This window comes from Choloepus didactylus, chromosome 16 (assembly GCF_015220235.1).
Source record: "Choloepus didactylus isolate mChoDid1 chromosome 16, mChoDid1.pri, whole genome shotgun sequence".
NCBI lineage: Eukaryota > Metazoa > Chordata > Mammalia > Pilosa > Megalonychidae > Choloepus > Choloepus didactylus.
In genome coordinates this window covers 27020489-27039531 of record NC_051322.1, presented here as the reverse complement: position 1 = coordinate 27039531, position 19043 = coordinate 27020489, and the positions used below count along the sequence as shown (strand labels likewise).

The window sequence follows — 19043 nt, the reverse complement described above, 5'->3', positions numbered from 1 at the left end:
GAGAAAGTCACAGGCAGCCAGAAGCTGAAATTCAATGGAAACCAGAAGAGAAGGGAGAGACCAGAAGAGGCTGCCCTGTGCAAAGGAGCTAAGAACCAAGAATCACTGGCAGCAACTGATCTCCCACCACAGTCTTTGGGGAGAAAGCATTGCCTTGATGATGCCTTGATTTGGATTTTTGCCCACCCTCAAAGCATGAGAAAATAAATTCCCATTGTTTAACCCAACTGATTTCATAGTATTGGCTTGTGCAGCCCAGGAATCTAAAACAGATCTCGAATCCTCACAAACACACCATTAGGTTGGTATTATCATCATCTCCATTTTACAGATGAAGAAACTAAGAAATAGAGAGCTTGAATAACATACTCAAGTCAATGTATGATTATCTCTTATTGCATAATAAATTATCCCCAAAATGCAGTAACATGAAACCACAGACATGTATTACCTCAACAGCTTTTGAGAGTCAGGAAGCCAGGAGCAGTTTGGATAGGTGGTTCTGGCTCAGGTCTCAACCTGCTTTGTGAGCTTTCTCACAGGACCTCAGTTCATCATCCCACTGACCCCCCCACAGATCTGCTGGCATCCGTCAGCTTCCCCACCCCAGCCAGTGATCGAAGAGAGAAAGAGCAAACAATCAAAATCTTTTTCTTAACCTAATCTCTGTCACATTCTATTGGCAACACAGACCAGCCCTGATGAAGTATGGGATGGTACTGCCCAGGAGGTTGGAGATCATTGAGAGCCATCTGAGATACTGGCTCTGACACTCACTCACTTAGCAAGAGGTAGAACCAGATACTGAGCCCACACTGACTGACTTCAGTGCTTGGGCTCCTTATTGCTGTGTTAAGAATAACTACAGAACACATATTTGTTAATGTTAGTACTTTTCCTAAAGGAACATTTTTTTTTGGAGTTAATAGCTACTTGTAGATGCCATTCTGTGACACTTGCTTCTTAGAGAAAATTCAAAAATGTGAAAGCAATATGAATATTTATCAATGGCAACCGACTAAATTTCCAGGTAGTTCAGATAATATACAGATGATTGCAGAAAAGGGATGGTAAGCAGAAGCAGAATAAGAAATAATTTTACCTAAACTCTTTTCACTTCCAAATACCATTATCTTTAAAACTATTTTATCTACCTCCCCTCCACACCAAATCTCTCAATGTTGTCAAGTATCATGTTGAGAAATATCTACGGAGGGTTTTATGCTTTAAAAACTGTATCTCCACTTTAGGTATACTATAGGTTGAATTTAGTGCTGACATTTCAAGGAATGTAATAAAAGTTTTCCAGTACCAAAGTGCCTTGTTCAGGGAGGAAAATAATTTGGTGAGGGAATTTCTACTTGAAAAATCTTTGTGTATCAATGTCAGATATAAATTCAATTGTCAGCAAGCTGTGTCAGAACGGATATCTTGTAATTTTTGGGCACAGAGCAGAGATTTATTGAATATGCCTGATGAGATCCTTCTCCAAGCTATTTTATATAAACATAGCAATGTAGTGAATGCTTTGAATTGTAGAGTTTGTGTATGTGTATGTTTCTTGCTCTCAACGCTGACATTTAGAGGAAAATGCAAAAGATGTTTCAATACAGTGTTTTAGCCAACTTAAGCTAGATTGATTTCTTTTTTTTGCAACTACTATGTTATAATGTTTGTTATAAGTATAGACTTCTTTTATAAATGAATCATGGATCAAAATACTCCAAAACCAAAGCTTTGGAATACTAACTATTCAATTTCATATCCTGAGATAAAGCATTTTTGAGAGGTGGAAACGTACAATAGATTTATTATTTTTAAACAACTTCTGTTCTTTGCAAACCCTTTGTATCCAGGTCAATAGCCAAAATGCAAAACTATTAGAACATAAAATTTCTTTCTCCAGTAATGAAGGACTCAGACTTAGAATGTATTTAGTCTCGTGGGGTTCTAGTTTGCTGATGCTGCCGGAATGCAAAACACCAGAGATGGATTGGCTTTTATAAAAGGGGGTTTATTTGGTTACACAGTTACAGTCTTAAGGCCATAAAGTGTCCAAGGTAACGCATCAGCAATCGGGTACCTTCACTGGAGGATGGCCAATGGCGTCTGGAAAACCTCTGTTAGCTGGGAAGGCACGTGGCTGGCGTCTGCTCCAAAGTTCCGGTTTCACAATGGCTTTCTCCCAGGACATTCCTCTCTAGGCTGCAGTTCCTCAAAAATGTCACTCTTATTTGCTCTTGGGTTGTTTGTCCTCTCTTAGCTTCTCCGGAGCAAGTCTGCTTTCAACAGCCGTCTTCAAACTGTCTCTCGTCTGCATCTCCTGTGCTTTCTTCAAAGTGTCCCTCTTGGCTGTAGCTCCTCTTTAAAATGTCACTCTCAGCTGCACTAAGTTCCTTCTGTTTGTCACCTCATTTATATTGCTCCACTGATCAAGGCCCACCCTGAGTAGGTGGGGCCACGCCTCCATGGAAATTATCTCATCAGTGTTATCACCTACAGTTGGGTGGGGTGCATTTCCATACAAACAAACTAATCCAAATGTTCCAACTTAATCACCACTAATATGTCTGCCCCACAAGATTGCATCAAAGAATATGGCTTTTTCTGGGGGACATAATATATTCAAACCAGCACACGTGGGTTCTCTCATTTCTCTGATTTATAGATTCTGTGGCTTGCCAAACGTTTTATGTCTCTCTCCAGATGTATTCAGTTCTATTCAAAGAGGTAGATACTCATGAAACTTTTTCTAAATGCATTTAAAAATGTTGGTTAAGTTAAAATAATAATATTGATAAAGAAATGGGCCACAATTTGTTGGATGGGTGCCTTCTATGCTTAAGGAAAACTGTCATTGTGGCATTTATCCTATGAGTAAAACTAGTCACAACAGGGAAGACCTGACAGCCTGGCAATCAGCCATACTGGCTATGCATACTGGCTATGCAGTTCATCAATAAGATGGCTGAAATCTTAAATTGACTGCCCTAGAGTCTTGGAATTGCAATTGTATAAATATAGACTTTCTGTTATTGTATGACTTTTATTTACAAATGCATTCAAGCCTTTATTATTATTATTTTATACCTGTAATAGCTATACACCCTGGGAGACTAAATAATATATCACACCCTTTAATAAATTTCCAGTGGGTTAAAATGACAGATTTCTAAATATCTTTTTGGAAAATCTTACTTATTAAGTCACTTGAAGAATCGAAGTGTCTCTAGCACTGTACTATAAGAGACATGAAGACATCAACTTTATTACCTCATTTCCTTAAGGAATTTAAAATCATTTTGGCCCGTATCTAGTTTGAATCTCTGATTCTTTTTAAAAGTGACCTAGTTTTTTGGTTTTGTTTTTTTTTTTTTTTTCTGGAGACTATCATGTGTAGCCATATGTTAACTCTTTATAAATTATCTTTATTGAGGCATTACACTATATACCATTTCTTGTCAATTTCTTCCCTAAAATAATTTTGAAAAACTATCCTCTCACACATTTAAAATGTTTTTTATAAGTTAAATAGCTGTGAAAAATGTAATTTTTCTGGCATGCCATTCTTTGATATAAATCCAAAAGCGTAAATATACCATAATAATTTGGTATATACCATTATCCATTTTCAAAATAAATGAAGAAGCTCCTCTTTCACAGAGATAAATTTACATCACTCATTTTTCTCTAGAGAATAATCTAATAATGTGATATATTTTTAAGATGAAGGGTTTTTTATTGATCATCTATCTTATTTCTTTGCAATATAACATTTTTATAACCTGAAATTCTATGTTTTTATTTCACTTCCCATGACTATAAGTCTTTAAATGTTAAACATTGTTCTTCTTTACTGAATTAACTTTACAGTTACTATTTCTACAAAATTGTCTGTAGAGTAAGATTTTATTGGAATTATTATCACTTAATAGCATGAATGGGGCTTTTTGTTCAATTACTTCATGTATCCATGGATGAATATTGCCTGTTTCATACATTCTATTCCAATATTTCTCTTTTTTTGGCTCTTTAAAATTATTTTTCTTAGAGAAGTCATAGGTCTACAGAAAAACCATGCACAGAATCGGAGTTCCCATATACCACCCTATTATTAATGCCTTGCATTTGTATAGTATATTTGTTTATCCAAGTATTTCTTTTTATTGATCTAAATACTTAGAGACCTTGTTTGTATATACGTATGAGGGGCATTATGTCAATGAGATTGTTACAGCAATCACTCAATGATTTGAACTTTCTAACATATAGTATGCCAAAATCACACAATGATCTCTCATCAAAAATCATTTTTAATCATCTTTAAACTAAGAAATAGCTGAGTCCTTCCTTGATTTATGCTGAAAGTAAAAGTTTTGGAAACCATTCGACATGCAAGAGCATTTGTTATTCACTCATCAGAGTTATTTCTCATTTATTTGGAAGAACACCAATAGAGAGAGCTTTACCAAGACCTACCGTATAATTATAAAATACACCAACAGTTTTTTTTTTTTCCTCACTTAGAGGTACCATGTGTAACACAATATATCAAGGTAGGATTGGAGAAATTGCTTATAATATACCTTTACTAATATAATTTTTGATAAAATACTATTATATTATCAGATGATTTATATATTTTTATACAATTTGTGGAAAACAGTCATCATTTAATCTACCTAGAGTAGATTCCCAGCACTTAATCCTTTTAGAGTCAACTCTTATTTTCAAATCAGTCAAAACTTTCTACCTGAATAGGTCTGGCTCCATTTTCAATTCAAATAAACACATTAACATTTATTTCATGGAATATTATATATACACTAAAAACCAAATCCTGGAAAGCAGTTTTAAAAGATAGTTCACTAGAAGCAGTCATTTTTAATTTAAAGTGTCATATAATTTATATAAATATTTAACCTATATATCTAAGTTAGAAGAACAGCAAATCTACACATTGTTTCTCATTATTTAGTTTTCAGTAATGCAAAGTGATTTGTGTCTATAATTATAAAGTTATACATGAAATGAGGAATATGATAAAAAGAAAGGTATTCCTTTGATAAATGTGCATGCATACTTATGTTGAACTCCAGTGATTGGCTTTAAGGTATAATCAAATGAAAATCACATATATTACAGAAATACCTTCATTAATGTCATAGACATAGTAACCAAACTTTTACTATGTACTCAATGCAAGAATATAGTGGTCATTCTAATCATTGGCATATATTTTATGTTTTATTAATAAGAGGTAGGAAATACTAAGCATTTCATAAGATAATACAACATGAAGTTAGACTATAATTAGAATAACTAAATTCATAACATATAATTGAATAGGTGTTGAATAATTTCCACTAAATCTAAAAGAAATCATGTAAGATTCTTATCTTAGAGATATGCAGAATAACCAAAAAGCTTTGGTCTTCCATGAAAATGTGTATTTAAAATAATCACTGTCACTCACCCACACTGCTTTGGCTATTTGAAGGTATTTTCTCTCTATTTAAAGACAAATCCTAAGAATAAGTATTGAAAATATTCCTTGCTTTTCTCTCCAGACTCTCACTTAACAGCACTGGGTTCTTTTACAGAAGTAAAGGAAAATTCCCACCCAACTCACGCTATACGATATACCTGTCAGATCTCTGACCAACCAGGCATTTCTAAGGCCGTCATTTGTCTGTAACTGAAAAGCTAAGTAAAAACAAAACAAAACCAAAACAAACAAAAAAATCACAAGCAGAAAGGAAGTCTTAAGGTGGCCTTATGATGACTTGATTAATGGTTCCTTTGTTTGGAAGATGGGAGGTTTTTAAACTCCAAGATAATGCTTCATTGTATGATGCTTGAGGAGTGAGCTTTCTTTTCTAAAGTGGGAAACAGGCTTTTGAAACGAGAGGTAAGTAAGGGAGCCTTCATGATGCTGTGAAGAGTATGTCTGACTTTGAGGATCTGAAAATTTGCCTTTTCCTTTTTGTTTGTTTGGTGGATATGTAGGATTAAAAAAAAAAAAATTAATGTCTCTGTCTTGCAGCTGTCGTGAGTGCCATCCCTGTGCCAACTCTAGAAAGTGCCCAGTATCCAGGAGTCCTGCCGTCTCCCACGTGCGGATACCCCCACCCACAGTTCACTCTCCGGCCGGTGCCATTCCCAACCCTGTCAGTGGACCGAGGCTTTGGGGCAGGAAGAAGTCAGTGTAATGCATTTTCCTTCCTTTTTACAAACAACAAATGAATAGCACAAAGAATGTCATGTCAAATGTGTAGCATTTTGGCCTTCTTATCTATTGAAAGATGGATTTACCTATAATCTGGAGATTAGAATTTTCTTTTCCAACATAGTTCTTTGGATTCTACTCACATGCTTCTGGACTAATTTCCTGAGAGTCATTCCATAGAATACTCCACTTCCAATAGGGAGAGTGATGAGAAAACAGTGGTCTAGCCATTCAGACAAACAATGATGCGGTGGGTGCTTGAAATGAATATGTCCTGTTAACTAGTAGGTTAATAATCAAGTGACCATCTTGATTTTCTTATTTAAGTGTCTGTGGTCATATTTAAATGTCTCATTGATTCCTGACAAGCCAATACTTGGATGAATGTTTTAATATTCTTTTAGTTAAATCAATTAAGCAATACTTTTTCATCTTTAAGAATTAATTATTGGAGAAGAAGATTTCCCAGTGAGGGTAGGAATGAAGACACTCAAGCTGTTATATACACTCTGGTGCTTTCTCCTATGCCATTTGACTTTTTTTTTCCTCCAAGCACAGCATTTTTAAATTGATTTTATGGCTTTCATCTCTTCTTTAAGAACAGGTGACTCAGCAGCTCATGTGAGATAGGATGTTTTGTAATAGATAAGATGGTAACAGCAATAAAATGTATTTGTGAGGTAAGCTGTATTTTTTCCACTCCAACAGGGACAGCTCTAGGGAATCATAAGTCATCTAGATATAGCAAGGTTAGAATTAAAAGGCATCAAAAATCTGCCAAGGAAGAATTAGGTTTATTTTCCCTTCCTCACTATATATCGTGTCTACAGAATAGAGCTTTGTGCAAAAGCTTGAGGAGAAAGTCCCCAAACCATATTGAAATGAAATTTAAATGAGAAACAAGGGAAGTCCTAAAACCAAAATTTCCAAATCCCAACACACCTATGATGACAATTTGAGTCAAAGAATTAGGAGCCAACAAGTTCTTTCCCCAAAATAAAGAGAGGGTTTTGGTTTTAGTTTTTTTCCTCCTTGGAATAGTCGTCTACTTTTTTTTTTTTTTTTTTTTTTTTTTTTTAATTTCATCTAAATGCATATTTTGCTGACTTTAAAAGGGAGCATAGAAAGAATCTGTAGAATGGCCTTGATCTGGTCACTCCAACATGACTGAGAAAGATTCGGGTAGATGTATACAAGCAAAGTTCATAAGAATTTTGAATAGAAATTATCTATTTTTATTCATAGTGTGTACCTATCATTTCTTTTCATCTTTTAAAGATCCATACTTCCCTTCTGGAATGCTATTCATTGGGTTTAATTATTTCATTTACTCTTTCCTTTTCTCTCTGGAGTTGGTCCAGCATGCAAAACTATGTTTTATTGAATTATGTGGAAATGATTCCCAAAGTTAATATTCAGTGAAGAAAAAGAAAAGTAATGAACTAATATACAATAAGTTATCTGTAATTAAAAACATTTAGTCTACTTAGATTTTTTGTTTTGTTAATTGCTTTAAATGTTAGGGTTATTAAATGAAGGTAGCTATAGGTTTTAAGGATTCCTAAAAAAGTGCTTAGTAATTTTTGAAGCTTCCTAAAATCACAAGGCAATGATATTGCACTCCTGTCAAAGATTTTATAGATTTTTTTTAAGGTCTTTAATTTTTTTTTAGATTTTGAAATAATCTCCTATCTACAGAATAATTGGAAAGTTAATACTTTTTTTTCATTATTGTTCCCCTAGGGCCTTTTTAGATATTTAATTCCTCCCCCATGAAATTTTGATACCAAGATTTGCCATATATACATTCATGAGCTATGGCCCTGTATGAGGGCACAAACCATTGTAATCTAAGATGTTTTTACCACTCAAAACCCAATTTTTGCTTCCTTGGGAATGGTATCACCCCTGTTGAGAATGCATGTTCTAGAGAGTTCCAGTCTTCTCTTACCCAGCTTCCCCTAATGTTAACATCCTATTTAACCATGGTATATTTGCCAAAACTAAGAAATTAACATCAATAAAATACCATTCCTACACTATAGACTTTAGTCTGATTTCTCCAACTTTTCCACTAATATCCCTTTTCTTTTCCAGAATCCAATCCAGGACCCCACATTTAGTTGTCAATGTCTCTTTAGTCTCCTCCATTCTGTGACAGTTTCTGTGTTTTTCCTTGTCTTTCGTGACTTTTTGACACTTTTGATGCATACTTTTCTGGTATTTTGTAAAATGCTCCTCAGTTTGTGTTTGTCTAATGTTTCTTCATGATTAGACTGAGATGATGGATTTGTGGGAAGAATGCCACACAGGTGAAGTGCCTTTCTCACTTTCTCATCACATCATGTCAGGGGTGCATGATTTCAACATAACTTATTACTTGTTATGTTAACCTTGATCACTTTGATTAAGGTGATGTCTGCCAGGTGTCTTCAACATGAATTTACTATTTTGTAGATTTTTATTGTTTACTATTTCTTAGATTTTTAAATATATATTCAGTCATTTATCAACTATCCTTGACCAAAGCTATGTGCAACATAAGAGGATTATGAACTAGTGTGTATTTCCAAGTGATTGCTGAAGAAAATATAATAAGCACTCTTTTCTAAGAAGCTAAATAGTCTCTAAATCACTGCCAGAAACAGTTAACTTCCAGCTTTTCAGTATTGGTTTCTAAATGCCTTGGAGAACACTAAACAGTGTTTCTCTCTCAAGCAAAAAACATTTCATGACTCTGGGTGGAGATGACTTATTAGTAACCTTGAAGAACAGAGAAAGGCACACATAGGAAAAGAAAAGTTTGACATTGCCAGGTATAGAGACTCTTTCCTCCAAAGTTACCTAATAAAAGACCTTTGAGTTTTACAGCAGATTAATCACTAAAGCCCTGCCCTGAAAGCTGCTGCTTTCACAAATAAAGCTGAATTTCTCTCCTCACTATAAGGAAAAGAGAACTATATAGTACATTTGCATTATGCTCATTGGCTGATCTGTCAATAAAGATCTATATAGTTGTGAAGGATAAATATTTCCTCTCCTTACTAGCAAACTGCAGTTCTGCTCTTAGCCTCAATAGGCAAATGACCTGTACTTGAAGAACAGTACGCAGCTCCATATTTTGATAACTTTGACAAAGAGATAATCTTGAGTCCTCATTTCAACAAATCACTACAAAATTGGCATCCCCACTTCCTCATCTTTGAAACAAATATATGGTAAAGATGGTTAAATTATCGCCAGTATTCCTCTCGGTTCTCACATTGTCCTAGTGGGTGAGAAGGGTGGCCAACTTTTTTCATGTTATTTTTCTTCCCCCACATTGTAAATCAACTAACAAGTGGGAGTTGATCTAGATGAAATTAGGAGCATAATGGAATTCATGGATTTTTCTCTGGTTTTGTTTTGTTTTGTTTTAATCCAAGCTGTGAAGAACTGGAGTTACTCAGGAAAATATAGCATGATGCTGTTCTTTCTGCAATTAAGGAGTGAATTGAGTTCCTAGAAGTGTTCATGTCTTACAGTCTTTGCTTAGAGTTATTGGCGTGTTATATTTCTTTCATGTATTGCCGTTTTAGATAGAAGAAAAATCCTCATTTCCATTTTTGCGATATTTTTGCCAGTTATTCTGTAACAATTATTTATGTGTGTTGACATTAATTATTATAAAGTGCCTTGAGATTTGACTCTCCTGTGTAATTGTATGCTATTTGTATAATGAATTGAGCCTATTTCATCATTTGAAAACGAGTGCCTTGCCAGCACATATTTGATTCTCATTCTGCTCTCTGAATTAGAGGGAGGTTGCAATTTGTGGGTGAAAGGAGGTTTTCTTTCCTTTCAGAGCTCTCACCACAGCTAAATGTCATGTCACTGAGCCAATTTGTTTCATGTAGGTGTCCTGAAGCTGGCGCCTGGACTGGCCCAATAGGCTCCTCTGAAATGAGGGCATTTCTCTGGTGAAGCGGTTGCTATTGTGCTTGTTTAAATGTTTTACTGCCCTAAATGTCAGGCAGTTCTGAAAAGCATTTATTTTGCCCCATGTAAAATATAAGAATTATGAATTGTCCATGGAAATCCTATACTTGTCCACTGCATTAGATATTAAGCAAAATTGTATTTTGAGTAGAACAAAAGCAGTCTCATAGGTTGTGGGTATAGTAAGTCCCCAGGGTGGGCTCTCCCCTCCCATGGAGTATATTTAGACACTTTCCTTTTCAACACGTGTGGTTCAAAGGAGAGATTTCAGTACAGAGCTAGTCCCTCTGTGTCATGCCACTATAATTTCTCTTAAAGTCAAGAGCCACATCACCGTGGTTCAGTGGAAATAATGTGGCAGCTTTTGAAAGCCCGAGGATAGAGAGTTGGGCATGCAGAGTTTTGTTTTTAAAGACACTGATGAAAAAGAGTAGGAATGGGGATGGTCAGAATTAAAGTCAGTGATACCAGAATTCACATGAATAGCAAAGTTTTGTCAAAATAAACTAAATTTCAGAGGATTAAACACAAATGCATGTAAATTTTATTAAACCTGTGATCATGAAAGTTTAGCATAAATTTCATTTTCAAAATGTAAAACAATAGAAAAGGAAGAAATGATGGAAAGAAAGAAAGAATAAAGAAAGGAAAGTAGGAAGACATTCCCAAACAAATTATCATTTCTTTAATGGCTAAAAGAGCTTTGAAAATGTGATGTGGATTAATTGTGATCCATCTTCAATAGAAAGAATTACCTAAGCAAATTTCTGATTAAAATTGTAAAATTTCTTTTCCTGGAGAGATATTTTTGGTATAATAGGGATATAAAAATCAGATCATTGGCAGTGAAAAGAGGCCCAGATATGAGGTCCTACCAAGGAACATGTGTAGTTCGCAGAACAAACAGACCTCTGGTCAAGTTGAAGCCAAGGCATTTTAAGTTCCCTAAGATGCCCGCTGTGAGATTATAAACCCCTTGTGATGAATACTTTTCTCCATCCGAAGGATTAATGCTAGATCCCTTTCTGGGGTGGGGGTGGGGGAGCATGTTTCTCCTTTGTAAGCAGTACTGCAATCTGATTCCTCACGAGACTCCTTTGGACCTGTGGATTGAAAGAAGTCCTATCTAAGACTGAAATTAAAGTCGACCTCTCTATGAGAACAGAGAGTAAGAACAGGATTCACAGCATTCTCAAGGCCAAGGATGCCCTTGGTCAATTACTGGCTAAATAATCAAGCCTTTATTTAGACAATTGACCATTCATCATTTTCTCCTTTAGACTAAATATGAGTGCAGAGTAAACTGCTTGATTTCCTTGGTCTCTAAAATTTGTTCCCAACCATCTCATTACACAATCCTATTTGAAAAGAAACACACATGTTCCTCTCACCTTTACATTCTTACATTCATTTTAGCTCCTTATAACACTTGTCTGAAGCCCCCATCCTTTTTGCCCTTATGTAATAACCACGATCCCCAGGGATTTTCCCTACTGTTTCCTTGCAGCCCCTCACTCTAACCTTGATCTCTTGCATGCCTATCTTTGATAGGCCTTCCTAGCCTGGAAATAAGATACTTCTTTTTGTTCAAACTCCTCTTTCCCTCATGGTTTTTAGCAGTTTGCTGTCTTGCATACATTTCCCTTACATGAGATATCTTTTACCCAGTCTCTGCGGGTTTTCTGGCTCTGGGTGCTACGACCAGCCCTCAGCCTACCCTATACCTTCCTGCCTCCACCTTTGCATGGAGTGAGCTTAGGGAGTGGTCAATAACCCAGATGACCTCTAGTTCTTTCTCAATGTAGAAGAATGAATTTTAATTTCAAATACTGTCTGAACAGGCATATAACTTTTGCATATCTTTGAAATTGTTTTGATCTTTTGTAAATTTAATCTCTACTCCCTTCAGCTTTATCAGATTTTCTTTCTATCTCCTCTGCCCTTTAGTGCCCTCACCTAGCCTCCCAGAGAGTTGTCTCAAACTTATCTCACAAACTAATTATCTTGAAATACTTCCTGACTGAATATCCTTTTTCAGAAGTGAGGTATTATCTTCTATCACTGGATTTTTTTTTTCAATTTACCCAACAGAACTTTCTTAAGAATTAAATCTCAGAAATACTCCTTTCATTCCATTAACACTTAGAACTGCTACGCAGCACCTTTCATTTGCCGTTTAACCTGGCTCTTTTGACTCTGAGAGTGAATGAGGAGTTCAAGTCCAGTCATGGTGTCCTTAGCATGAGAAATCATCTTGCCTGCAGTTTTATCTGACTCAACTATATTCTCTGGAGGAAAGGTGTATTTCCATATACAAAGCTATCCAAATGCCCATGAGTTGTCACAAATACTATGCAAAACCTTTCAATGATAATAATCTGGCTGAAAATTACAAGGTTTGCCACCAAAGAGGAAAAATTGCAATTCTGCATTCAGGCAACTTGTAACAGCGTCATCCCTCATACACCTTTTTCACTAGATGTGCCTCTGTATTGTTATGGAAGATAATGATAGTGGTTATTATTTGTATCATTTTATTAGCAATGCCTCTGAGCACCCGGTAACTCTGATTTGTTTGACAGTTGACATGGCATGTTTAAATCATGGAAAAATTGGCATATTGGCTGGTAGATAATAATGCAGCTGTAGCCAGGTTTGGTACATTGAATTTCACTGACATTACTACTTATGAAAGGAGAAATAAATCTTTTTCTCACTTATGATTACAGGGCCCAGACAGTTCAGGCAATATAGTTGGTGCTAAATATATTTTACTGTTCTCCCTGAAAGATAGATCCCTGTCCTGCTGGATCTATTTCTACTGTTTAAAGGGGAAGTACTATCATATCCCATAAACATGTGAGGATAGAGGACTGAGCATGTTCGTATCTTGGAGAGGAGATTAGCCAGATCCTGGTATATCTCTGAAATGATCCAGGGGGCCTTCAGGTGACTTAGGGAAAACAAGATTTGTCCTAAAATAAGGAACGTTTTTTTCTTGTCTCCATTGCAGCAGTGAGTGAAGGACCAACCACCCAACAGACACCCATGTTGCCCCCAACTCAACCAGAGCATCCCAGCAGTGAGGAGGCGCCAAGTAGAACCATCCCCACAGCCTGTGTTCGACCAACTCATCCACTGCGCAGCTTTGCTAACCCTTTGCTACCTCCACCAATGAGTGCAATAGAACCGAAAGTCCCTTACACACCGCTTTTGTCTCAGCCAGGTAAGTGCCCATCTTCTGACATTGGAAATTGTTATCAGTGGTGCCACTAATTAAATGCATAAGTGTGCCTGAGAAGGAAATATGCAATAGGTTGATTCAACATTGATTATGTGCTCAGCATGCTCAGGTTTGTTACTGATATTTGTGGTGCAGCCATTAAGTATCTGCCTTACAAGCAACTAGCTGGTTGTAGATGCCTTTCATTCCCTTGGAAATGGCAGGTTAATCCTGGACACTAGTCCATTACTTGTACTATATCCTACAGCTACACCCACTGGAGAATTCCAATAGAGAATACTGGAAGAGTCCCTGATTCCTGGGTCTTCAGTGTGCCAAATGGGTTCTAAGATTTCAGGCTAGTCTCCAAGACTAGAATCCAAACGCATGAAAATCTGCAAAACCACTTGTTAGGGAAACACATGTGATCTTGTAATTCTGTTTACTTTCCTTATTTCTAAAATCAAGAAGATAGGCTCTAGACTTGTTCTGATGCTCCTTTCTGGCCCTAGTACTCTGTAGTAAGAACCCTTAGAAGATGACTATCAAAAGGCACAAACCAAAACTTAGCAGCGAAGTAACATATCAATGATGCCTTTCCCAGAAAATCAAATGGCTGGGATGAGAACTAAAGCCATTTAGGCAATTAGAGCTGATTCCCAATACAGCACTTGTTTTATTACCTCAGCTGGAATTCAACTGACTGAACCTGAGCTCCATTTTATTTCTGTTAATTATTAGTGGGGAGAGAGGGAAAGAGACAGGGAGAGGAAGAAGGAGAAGAAAAAGAAGAGGAGGAGGAAGAAGAAGAAATACAGATAGAATGAAAGGTCAAAAAATAGTTAACTAGATACATAGGTAAAGAATTATGTAGTGCTTAAAAATGTATTTGGAATATTAGACTAATGCTAAACATCTCTAGTATATCCAGCATAAGATTGTAAAGTTCAGTGGTGCCAAATAGCCAGAGGTAGCCACCTTAATAGACACAGGTAGCCGGATTGGCCAATCTGTCGTTAGGTAACTACATTGGAGTAATTTTCTCATACTCACATGCATGCCTATAACAGTGTCATTCATTGAATTAGTACATAACCTTCACAATCTCTGCAACACCTAGGAGATGTGATTGCAGTCATAAATAGTAATTATCTTTATATTAATATTAAGAATATATCTTGTTCCTGGTATCGTATGAGGTGATTTTTACATACGGCTTTTGCTGTCCTCAGCTTCCAGGTGGTATGTGGTGTGGTTGCTCAGCTACGAGCCACTGAGAGGTGGGCTGGAGCATGGGAGGCATATGGGATTACATTGCCTGGGTTGGGATCCACAGCGCACATCAGGCTGGGCAAGATGGGGTCTTCTCTAAACCACAGGCTTAGGCCCAGATCATGGCTTCCTTGCGCAGGAGATGGCTCTTCTTACCCAACAGGGGCCCACAGAACTGAAAGCAGGTCTGAATTCCGCAGACTCCTCTCACCACTTCCAGTACATATACCCTCCACACATGCATCATGGGAAGGAAGTGTTCTTTGTGTTAGCCAAAACTATGAGGCCTTTGCTAGTTGAGGCAGGGAATATTTGTAGTAAGAGCATTCTTTAATGAATTCCTGGGTCTAGAAGATGCTGCCTGGTGACTTCTGGCTGCACTGCCTTCCCTCACTGTAATATCAGCCAAGGAAAACAGCCTTGGCGGAGACTGTTATTCAGGGTAGATGACAGGTTAATTTCAACTACTAAAAATTGCTAACCCTATTGAACATATACTGTATGACAGGCGTCCTTCTGAAGGCTTGTGACACTTTATTTGATCTCCACAACAATCCTGTAAGGTAGCTGCTCTTCTTATCTCCATTTTATGGATAAGGAAACTAATTTGCAGAGAATTTGAGTCTGCACAGCTAGTAAGGGATGCATCTTTCTTCACTCTTTTTGCAATCAGAAAGCATAGTTTCTTGATTTTTAGGAACTTATTTATACTTCTGAATTTATGGCTAACTTCTTTTATGACTGAAACAAAGACAAATCAAAAGTACTGTTAAACCATTCCAAAATTATAAAAAGGAAATATCTGAAATAATTCCGAGTTGAGACATATTGCTTCCTCAAAAGTTCTCTTCAACAACATACTTTTAATGAGGAAAGGTAAAATGTTTAATCTATATTAAAGAAGACCAATTTTTATAAAATAAAAATACTAAACAACTACAGCATTTATAGTGTTAACAATTCTCTCTTCTTCAAAGGAAAGATGTTTGTTGGATGGCTCCATTACAGAGAGAACAAAGGCTAATGAGAATGACATTCTGAAGGCTGTTTTAAATGAGTTTTCCAATGGAGGTGATGTCTGGTATGAAACAGAACACAGTCTTCAGTGCACTGCGATAATAAAATGACCAAGAAGAACCCTAATTTTAGAAAGAATATCTGAAAATAGACAGGAAGAGAGAATTGGCATGATTGTTTCCTGGTTGTTGTCTTCTTCTAGTTACAATAACACCAAAGCTGCCTTAAATAAAAGCTCACACAATGGAAGATAAATGTATGGATTACATCCTTGAAGGGAAACAGTAGGGTATATTATCTCTTCAGCTATTCCATCAAATACCCATATCTGAAGAACCACGCTCTGATCTGAGTCCACATGGGCAAGATCTCATTCTCTCTGATTTCCTTTGTACACATAGAAACCTTCTTTTGTTTTACTATTGTTCTTGTTTTTATTTGAACTATTGCTTACACACCATCTCCTCTTTTATTTTCCAATATCTCTGACTTGAGTTTTGGGCTTGATTTTCAATTTTTTGTTAAGTTCCCCTTTAAATGCAACCTTCTCCACTCAACCTGAGACACACCCCACCATCAGGTTGGAATTATTAAATGTCACTCCCTTTCATGTTTCTCTTTCATTTTTTCCCTCTGATTCCTTTTCATTGCATAATGTCTTACCTCATGATTTTCAAATAAATTCTCCCTGTATTGCTCCTGACACATGGTAAATAGTATGCTTTTAAGAAAGGGCTGATGTTTACTTATTCTAATAGAAAAAGAAAATTAGCAGACTGACAAATGTATTAGCTGTGACATTAACTACATGCTTCTTAGCCTAAAAGATGAAATACTTAGAGCTTTCAACAAATTTTAATTCTACGAAAATCATTACTTTAGTCAAACTGATTGATGAAGTAAAGTAATTCTCTTGTCGGCTTAAAAAAAGTACCTCAAGTAATTTTACTCGGGATTTCACAATAAAAGACTGGGTAATTAGTAATGAATTTATCTTTACTTACCACAAGTAATTACTTTAGAATATGGTAATGTGAGGCATTGCTCTAATTTTTAAAGATCATGTCAAAGGAGAAGTTCTTTGTGCTTTGAAAGCTTTAAAATTAGGAATGACAGCGAAGTTCTTTTCCCACTCAAATTATTGGGTTTGTTTTTCATGCTGGGCCATATTGCTGGTCTGTGCCTCAGTTTCTCTCTCAGTGAGGCATGCAGAGCTAGTTTTGTTTCCATTTTAAATGAGGTGTAGGGCAACACATATTATGCAGTAACAATCGCCATAGAGCTCTAGCATTTCTACAGTAGGAGGTAATTAGAAATTCTGCCTGTCTGAAAATAGTCATTCCTTACTTTCCCTATTCCTTCTACCTGCTGAGTTAGAAATTTAGTTTACTGTACTGTAGGGTATTTTATGGTGTTTCTTACAATTTCATCATCACCCCATGATAAAATGGTTCTGTTTCTTAATGCTTCATCTAAAGATGTGAATAATTGTGCAGTCTTTACACATTTCATGGAGGCTGCAGTCACTGTGCTTTGCAAATCACAGACGTGGGCACATAAGTGATTTGGCTTAGTCCCCTTTCAAGTTAAATAGAAAATGTTGGATGGAGTATTGGGCTTATTGCATTATAGATCTAACATAAATTCTACAAAGGGCCAAGATAGATTTTTTTTTTTCTTCACCAGTGAAAATTCCTTTTAACTGTTGAAATGATAGCTGCACTTTAAATGAACCTGGATTAGGAGCCCATTTGTCTTCTGGGGCTGTAATTCTAAAGGGAAGGAAAATGCGACTGACTAAATAGTGACTTTTATATTGTGGCACTGTTTTATAACATTAGCCCCCTGGAGCTCTTGCATCTTTCTAAAGCTGAATAAGTGCCATAATGTTCTCCCTTTACACATCACATCTCTATGCATATGTACTTATAAAAGCAAAAACCCAGACCATTCTGATCTTTTCAGTCTTCTAGGGATCAATATGTCAGTGCACATAACTAGACCAAAACCCACTTCATTGTGCTGCAAAATTGAGTTTGATTTTCCCCCTACAAATTGTGGCATGTGCTCCAATTTGTCTGAGGGCAGAGGACAAGGAGAGGGTAGAGGTGGCTGACAGTGGACAGAAAAAGTGTTTGATTTATATTTTATGGCTGGTGGGAAATCATGTATTCCTGCCATAACCTGATCTTTTTGGCAGGTCTTATTTCAGTAAATGTGCTATCACCCAAAACTGCCAATAAATTACTATATCGCATTAATACAGTTGCTTTCCCTGAGCCACTTGCAGGCCACCGGCTGCTTTTGAGGGCATTCATCAAGGCTGCTACATCCTTGCACTGGGCTCGAATCAGTCACATGCAGAGGTCATGGGAGAGCTAACATCTTTTACCAGGTGAAATAAGAGGGCTCTTTTAAGGCCAGTCAAATCAAATAAATCACTGGCACAGCTAAGCGGGGGAGACGTGTTGCTTTGATTATTGGAGGCAAAAATGCCAGTCAATTCTATAGTGGAAAATTACACTACATTCTCTTACATATATTTCATCTCATGGGTATGCCCATCTGTGTCTTTTTGTAGAAATTTCTTTGGAATCTTCCTGTGCTCTCCTAAAAGAATTTTTTAATAGATGAAATTTGATTTGATTTGGTCTGGTCATCCTAAATAATCCCTTAGTAAAATTTGCCTTAAAAATCACTAATATTTGTGACTCTGAAACTTACCTGGTATTGTAATAAATTAATATTTCCTCTAGTATGGTATTCCAGTATAAGACAGGAAAAAGCCCTGCTAATTGCCTCAAAGAGAGGGAAAGAATTTCTGATCTCGAGTTAATGCTCACTCATGAGTAAGCCAAGTGTCTCAGCCCTCATTTAGAGCTGACAAAGCTGAAGCTTGAAAAGGTTAAGCAGCTTGCCCAAGGTCAACTACCAGCTAACATCCAGATTTAAAGAACGTGGAGAAATATAACATCAAAGAAAAACAAGGATTTTATTTAGCTTCTTTGTGGTATTAACACTTACATTGACACTTTTTTTTCCTACAAGAGGTCTTCTAGAGTGATGCTAATTATAAAATATCCCTCAGAAAGAATTATTTTATAGCATGTAAGTCAAATCATTTATTTTAGTACATAATAAATATCTTACACCTCTCTGTTAATTAGATGTAGGAGAGAGGCTATCGCAGGAGAAGTGACTAGCCAGGGGACTCGGGAAGAGCTTCCATCTGGTCTTCAGCTCAGCTGTCCAACCTGCTCTCCCTCTACAGAAGGCAGCCAGCCAGGGAGCTGATATCTGTTGCTTTCAGCATCACTGATAGGA

General features: G+C 36.5%; 1 protein-coding gene across 4 annotated transcripts in view; it reads left to right on the top strand.

Moving 5' to 3' along the window:
- Positions 1-19043, top strand: part of DCC (DCC netrin 1 receptor) — a 1223099-nt gene that overhangs the window by 1129705 nt on the left and 74351 nt on the right. Inside the window, exons 26-27 of one of the 4 annotated variants that reach the window (XM_037805818.1) lie at positions 6047-6202; positions 13224-13433. In XM_037805818.1, the coding sequence (XP_037661746.1) occupies positions 6047-6202; positions 13224-13433 (366 nt within the window). Of the gene's footprint in view, positions 1-6046; positions 6209-13220; positions 13434-19043 lie in introns of all 4 variants that reach the window. The other 3 variants (XM_037805817.1, XM_037805816.1, XM_037805815.1) reach the window with 3 other exon arrangements.